The sequence below is a fragment of the Alosa pseudoharengus genome, unplaced genomic scaffold, assembly GCF_046254945.1.
Source record: "Alosa pseudoharengus isolate Yale_2024_CS ecotype anadromous, Long Island Sound unplaced genomic scaffold, YU_APseudo_1.1 YU_APseudo_1.1_scf_19, whole genome shotgun sequence".
In the NCBI taxonomy this organism is placed as follows: Eukaryota; Metazoa; Chordata; class Actinopteri; order Clupeiformes; family Clupeidae; genus Alosa; species Alosa pseudoharengus.
Window position 1 is genome coordinate 1,253,516 of NW_027468657.1, and position 7,500 is coordinate 1,261,015.

Sequence of the window (7,500 nt, forward strand, 5' to 3'; positions counted from 1 at the left end):
ACACTGTCAACACAGTTCGTATAACGTTAGAGGTGGAGGAAAAATTCAGCCAAGTCCTATGTGACTAAATATTAAACTACTACTGCAAACCGAATGCAAATTACAAAGACACAAGGGGTGACATATTCTATTGTAATGCCAGCTCCTTTTGTCTGGCGAAGTCATATTTTAGTGAACTGAGTCCTGAAAGATGCCATTTCAGTTAGCTAGTTAGTTAGCATTAAGACAGGCAGCAACGACATGCTGCTGGTAGATAGTTTGGTAACCTAGCAACAATAAACACTTGACCCGCAGCACTCTGAAGGGAGCTTTACTAGATGGAAAGGAGCGCTGTCCGGAGCTCTGTTCTAGAATCTTTGGCTGTCAGTGCAAAAATAGCGATGTGGACACAGGCTCACGAGTCACTGGCAACAGCAGACAAGGTTACCAAAAACGTCTGCCAGCCAAACTGTAATGCATGTCCTTTTTGGAATGTTGCTGGAATGCTAGCTAACTAGCTAACTGCAATGGCAGCAATCTTTCAGATCTCAGTTCACTAAAATATGACTTCGTCAGACAAAAGAAATCTGGTAGCCTAGGCTATTACAATAGAATAGGCACCCCTCATGTCTTTGTAGCCTAATTTGCATTCGGTTTGCAGTAGTAGTTTAATATTTAGTCACATAGGAGTTGGCTGATTTTTTCCTCGACCACTAGGTCTACACGAACCACGAACATTGTTGACAGTGTATGTCCCGCCCCTTCCTTGATTTTAATTGGCTAGCTAGAGAGAAGTGACATTGACAAACCAATCAGGAACTGAGAAATCAAACTCCTTCCGTTTCATGCAAACTCCCTTCCGTTTCATGCAAACTCTCTCACACACACCACTATACTCTCTCACATACACCACTATACTCTCTCACATATACTACTATACTCTCTCGCATACACCACTATACTCTCTCACATTCACTACTATACTCTCTTGCATTCACTACTATACCTTCTCGCATACACTACTAAACTCTCTCGCATACACTATTATACTCTCTCACATACACTACTAAACTCTCTCGCATACACTACTATACTCTCTTGCATACACTAGTATACTCTCTCGCATACACTACTAAACTCTCTCTCACATACACTACTATACTCTCTCACATACACTACTATAGTCTCTCACATACACTACTATAGTCTCTCACATACACTACTATAGTCTCTCACATACACTACTATAGTCTCTCACATACACTACTATATTCTCTCACATATACTACTAAACTCTCTCACATACACTACTATACTCTCTCACATACATTACTATACTCTTTACTCTCTCACATACACTACTATACTCTCTCACATTCACTACTATACTCCTTCACATACACTACTATACTCTCTCACATACACGACTATACCCTCTCATACATACATGTAAAATGACTATAATAGTGAGTGTGCATGAGTATAGTGGTGTATGTGCAAGATTATGATAGTGTGTGTAAGACCAAGTATGAATTAAGGCCTAGACGGCCCCTCATATGTGTGTGTGTGTGTGTGTGCGTATGTGTGTGTGTGAAATAACGTACCTGGGTGGGGAGTGGAGTGGGGAGGTTGGGCTCTAACCTGTCAGCTGGAAACAGACACATGATTGATGGCTGAGTGACAGGTGATTGACAGGTGGTCAATGCAGGAGAATGCTGGTGGGTGTGGCCTTACCTGGTGGAGGTGGGACGGAGGTGGAGCTACTTCTGGAGGGGACAGGGGAGGAGCCAGGGGTGGGGCTAGGAGTCAGCGCTGAGAACCAGACCACAAGCAACCAGTCAGTGTGTGTGTGTGTGTGTGTGTGTGTGTGTGTGTGTGTGTGCATGTTAATACGTCTCTGTGTGTGTGTGTGTGTGTGTGTGTGTGTGTGTGGGTGTATGTGTGTGTTTGTGTGTGTGTGTGTGTGTGTGTGTGTGTGTGTGTGTGTATGTTAATATGTGTGTGTGTGTGTGTGTGTGTGTGTGTGCATGTTAATACGTGTGTGTGTGTGTGTGTGTGTGTGTGTGTGTGTGTGTGTGTGTGTTAGTGTGTGTGTGTATGTGTGTGTGCATGTTAATACACGTGTGTGTGTGTGTGAGTGTACCTGTAGGAGAGTCAGACAGGCTGCAGGTGCTGCGGCGCCCCCTGCGGGTGAGAAAGCGCTCGCTCACCCTCTTGGCCTCCTCCAGCAGCAGCAGGTTCCTACTGCGCTCCTCTGCACTCAGAGCAGGCTCCGGCAGATCATCCTTCAGCAGGTCCAGCACATGGCCCTCAGAGTCTACACACACACACACACATTAACACATACACATATACATATAAATACTTATATACATTGACACACACACACACATTAACATACACACACACACACACATTAACACACACACACACACACACACACACACACACACGTATACATATAAATACTTATATACATTGACACACACACATACATTAACATACACATACACACATCCACATGCACACAAGCACACACACACACACACACACACACAGACTCACAAAACATTATAATTTACACACACACACTTTTTTACATTTTTGCAAACATGCACAGCGATGGAAGTGATATTCTCCTGTCACTGAGTGCTGCCCAAATATAGACACAAGAGAATAGAAGCCTATGACCTCATGTAGAGATAAGACATCACACACACACACTCACACTTACACACACACACACACACACACACACAAACACACACACATGCACACACACACACGCACACACGCACACACACACACACACACACACATACACTCAGCAATACTAGTAAAGTGGGTGACCAGTGAGGTAGTGAGGCATGTGTGGCTACAGCTAGTTAGAGTTTTTTAGCAGCCCCAGTGTTACGGGCTGAACCTCAATCCGCAACATAAATGAGACAGAACAGCCGAAGGGCTCGAATCTAGGGGGGTTTTAATACAAAAATAGAATTTACAGTAACTAAGAATAAATAATTGTCAATTCAAAGTCCGAGTTAATGGCGTCCGTGAGAAGCAGGGGCCGTGCAGCTCAGTCGGCGAGAACAGGAACAAAGGCGTGGGCTGGACCATCTAGCTCAGGCATGCGCGCAAGCATCCTCTTCACCTGTGCACAGGTATGTTTTATAGGCCCACAGCCAGATCTCAGGACATGGGTTGGCCCAGAGATAATTAGCAGGGGCGCGCTCTGAACGAAGTTTGTGGCCATAGCTACCAACAGGGGGAGCCAAGCCAGAGTTACTATTGGGTGACCACCAAGTCCAGGGGATGCGTAACACCCAGATCTCACACCACACTTGTTTAAAAAATGGTGCAAGCAAGGCAAGGGTTGATGTATTAGCCTGTATGAGATGCACAGACACACACACACACACACACACACGTTTTCAACTGCTATATACTGTACACCTAGGTCTCTGTGTGGTGATGTTTACATGTGTGTGTGTCAGGGTTTCCGTTGTCCGGTAATTACCGGACATTGGCCGGAAAAAAATGAAATGTCCTACAAAATTAAATCTCTCCGGTCAAATTGTCCGATTGAAATTGGCTAATAATCCCGTCCCCTAACGCAATCTGAATTTGAGAATAAGCCTTAGGGCCCTATCGTGCACGTTAGCGCAATTGACTTTGTATACTCGCACGTTTGTCTTTCCTATTTTGCTGTCAGCGCATATTGGAATTTTCCCTCCACAGCGCCCACGGGGATGGTTTAGCGAAAAGAGGGGGCGTGTTCCAGCGCAAACGTTCCCTGTTGCTATTTTGCAGTTTCAGAAAGCAATTCCGCCACAGACCAGGACAAAGGTGGTCTAAAGTCAGTTGCGCAAATTCAGATGCTATTTTAAGAGCGCAGGCTTCGCCATAATGTAGCGTGTGCACAACATGCATACACTTTGCTTCTCTCATTTACACGGAAGCAGTTCGCATTTTTGCAAACCATACATAATTATAAGGAGAAATATTAGGCCTACCACACGAGGGAAATCATTGTGGTGTCTATGAAAATGTGAAAAAATAATATGCATAGCCTACATCTGGCGTACACAGTATCGCAAATTATTCAGTCTAATTGTAGTATTGACGGATCAAACTAACCTGTGTCAAGACACATAAGTATATAAGGACACCTGACAAAGTAGGTTGTCCGTCAAGAACCAAGAAACAAAATTCTGAAGACTGCGAAATCATCTTTACTATCATGTAAGTTAAGTAAAAACCTTACTCTTCAACTTACCAGTTAAGTTACCAGTTAAGTTGCGCTGGCTCATATTTTTTTCTATTGCTCAGTGAGATGGAGTACGTCTTAGGACAAAGAATTAGACGCGGGAGGGAGAGGATCTACCGGCCTAGGCATACCTATCTCTCCCTCAGTGAGGTGGAATAGGCGTAAGCTATGCCTGACCCGTCAGGCTGTGACAAATGTCTGCCATCTCCTGGCAGATGAGCTGGGGACTGATGCACTCTGTCCCTATGCCCTCCCAGTTGCAGTAAAAGTTACAGCGGCACTGTATTTCTATGCGTCTGGGTCGTTCCAGCACCCCCTTATTACCATTGGAGGCATTTCGCAATCTGCCATAAGTTCGGCTATACATGCAGTTACATCAGGTCTAGTCCGACATGCTGGGGAATACATCCAATTCCCCGTCACACCTGACAGCCAGGAAAGAACGAAGCGGGCGTTTTGGGAGAAGTGTGGGTTCCCTGGTGTCCTCGGTGCTATAGATTGCACCCATGTGCAACTCCGTGCCCCAACAGAAAACGCACTGATTTACATCAATCGTAAGGGAACCCATTCCATCAACATACAAGTGATTTGCGATGCAACTTGTAAGATAACTCACGTATTTGCAAATTACCCTGATTCAAGCCACGATTCATTCATACTGGCAAACTCTGCCATTCCTGCCATCTTTGAGGGCAATCCCCCCTTGGATGGGTGGCTGTTAGGGGACAACGGCTATCCGTTAAAGACATGGCTGATGACACCATTTATTATGCCAGCAACAGTGCGTGAAACAGTATATAACCGAAAACACACAGAAACACGCAGTGTGATTGAACGAACATTCGGCATACTGAAAATGCGCTTCAGGTGTTTGGATAAGTCAGGAGGCACTTTACAGTACAGTCCTCAAAAAGTCGCAGCATTCTTTGTGGCATGTTGTGTTTTACACAACATTTCCATGGATCGTGGATGTGTTGGTGACATAACTGAGGAAATATTAGAGGACTTTAGGAGACGTGATGTTGAACTGCATGTGCCGATGCCATTGAACCCAAATACCCCAGCAGCAGCACGGGAGAGGAGAGCTTATTTGACAGAAGAGCTGCATCGTCTATAGCAGGCTTGGAATTTCACCATTTTAGGGGCAAGGCCACTTGGCCTTCAGTTGGGCATATTTGGTGGGGGGCACAAAGGCCACATGTCAGGGCACCAAGGCCAAAGTTAACTATACAGTAGTATGCTATAAAAATGATCAAAGTTGTATTCACTGCAGTAGACCTGCATCACTGTATGAAACATTACAAAAACATAAAACATGACATATTACATAACTGTAAATCATCTGATCATCTAATATTTTCAGATATCTAGGCTATATTTAACATTTATTTTATATTTGGCCTGTTATGAAATCATGTATTGAACAATTTAAGCACAGCTCAGCTTAGATACATGCTTAGCATTTTGTGATCATTAAGGCTACTTTCACAAACTCTTATAGTCAGCTGTCCTCTGATTTACCGATATCTAGGCGACATTTGTAATATTTATTTTGTATTTGGCCCGTTATGAAATAATGTGGAACAATTTAAACACAGTGTAAAACTTAAATCCCAAATTTGGAGACATCCATGTATGTTGAAATTAACTGCAAATTCAAAACGGGATTAGTCTGGAACGGCTAACTGTACAGGGGACTGCTTTACACCTTTCTGTTCGGTAAGGTCTGCTGTTTATTCTGATATATGGTTTGTCATATGTTAAACGAAGGGTTCGTGAAGTATTCCACGGGGATGAATGGGTAGGGAGATGGACGCAAAACCTTCAGTAGAATTTATGATTAAATTTAATATTTTTTACTTTTCTCAACCGTTCACCACAGCAATTAGCGGCTAACATCGTTTAAAAGCTGAGAAAAAGCTCTTTCATGTGATACTTGTGATGTATGTGTGATGAGTAGGCTACTTCGGGAGTAGTTCAACTGAGAAGAATGGGTTAATTTGGACGCACTTTCTTGCGCTGTCACTTTCTCCACTGCGTAATTTGGCCATAGGCCATAGGCTAAATATATATCGCTATTAGTAGGACGCAAAGCAGAATATTTAAAGAAGGGGGCACCAAGGCCACCGTGGCCTGTAAACCTCTGATTTTCAAAGGGGCGTCACGGCCAACGCAAGGGGCTACGACGGCCATGGCCGTCATGGCCGCCGTGAAATTCCTACCCTGGTCTATAGTGAAGTAAGCAAAGTAATCTCGGTTTAATGTTACACTACATTGCAGAAATCGTTGACACTTCTTTATTTTTTATAGTATATCTTTGATAATTCTTTATTTCAAAAGGAAAAATCAACAGCAAGCTGTTCGTAACGGAATTAAAAAAAAATAAAAACGGAAAATGAAAAGTTGAAAAGATGTAAACAGAGCTAGACCCTCTTATAGGCCCGCGACGCGTACTACGACAGGATTGGACTCCGGAGGGTCCGGGAGTGGCAATGCGCGATGTACTCCTGGTGGAGCGGGTGGGGGGAGGAGGAAGGGGCACAACAGGAGGAGGAAGGGGCACAACAGGAGGAGGAAGGGGCAAAACAGGAGGAGGAAGGGGCACAACCGAAGGAGGAAGGGGCACAACAGATGGAGGAAGGGGCACAGGAGGAGGAAGGGGCACAACAGGAGGAGGAAGGGGCACAACAGATGGAGGAAGGGGTAAAACAGGAGGAGGAAGGGGCAAAACAGGAGGAGGAAGGGGCACAACAGGAGGAGGAAGGGGCACAACAGGAGGAGGAAGGGGCACAACAGGAGCAGCTGGTGTGTTTGGAGACCCACGCTCCATGGCTGCAGCAATCCTCTCTAGACTGGATGGGATGCGCCTGAGAGGCCGCAGCAACATCGCCACCCGGTCAAGACGGGCATTGATGCCTCGCTGCAACCCAGACAGCTCCCGCTCCAGCATGTCAAATCCGGTTTGCTGGAGCTGCAGGAACGGGTGGTCCCCCGGTCTGACGATGCTGCTACGTCTGGGTCTGGATTGTCACGGTGGTTGCGCTGCTCCCTCCTCAGCTGGCCCTTGCGCACTGCTCGGCCCGTGCGTACTGCCCCCAAGGCCAGGGTCTTCTTCCTGCGAAGCTGCGTTACGTTGTTTTGATTAATTGTATGGCTGTGTTACATTTATTTCATGTCAATAAAGATTAAAGATTTTCATGACGTATGTGAACTTGATTAGTAAGTGTACCCTGGGGTTGAACAGCTACTGTATC

At 45.1% G+C, this 7,500-nt stretch overlaps 1 protein-coding gene across 1 annotated transcript in view; it reads right to left on the reverse strand.

The window, feature by feature from the left end:
• The window catches only part of mrvi1 (murine retrovirus integration site 1 homolog), a 46,345-nt gene that overhangs the window by 33,793 nt on the left and 5,052 nt on the right, over positions 1–7,500 (reverse strand). Inside the window, exons 5-7 of the mRNA XM_076293106.1 lie at positions 2,123–2,296; positions 1,714–1,791; positions 1,584–1,627 (exon numbers count right to left, since the gene is read on the reverse strand). Of these exons, the coding sequence (XP_076149221.1) occupies positions 1,584–1,627; positions 1,714–1,791; positions 2,123–2,296 (296 nt within the window). The remainder of the gene's footprint in view (positions 1–1,583; positions 1,628–1,713; positions 1,792–2,122; positions 2,297–7,500) is intronic.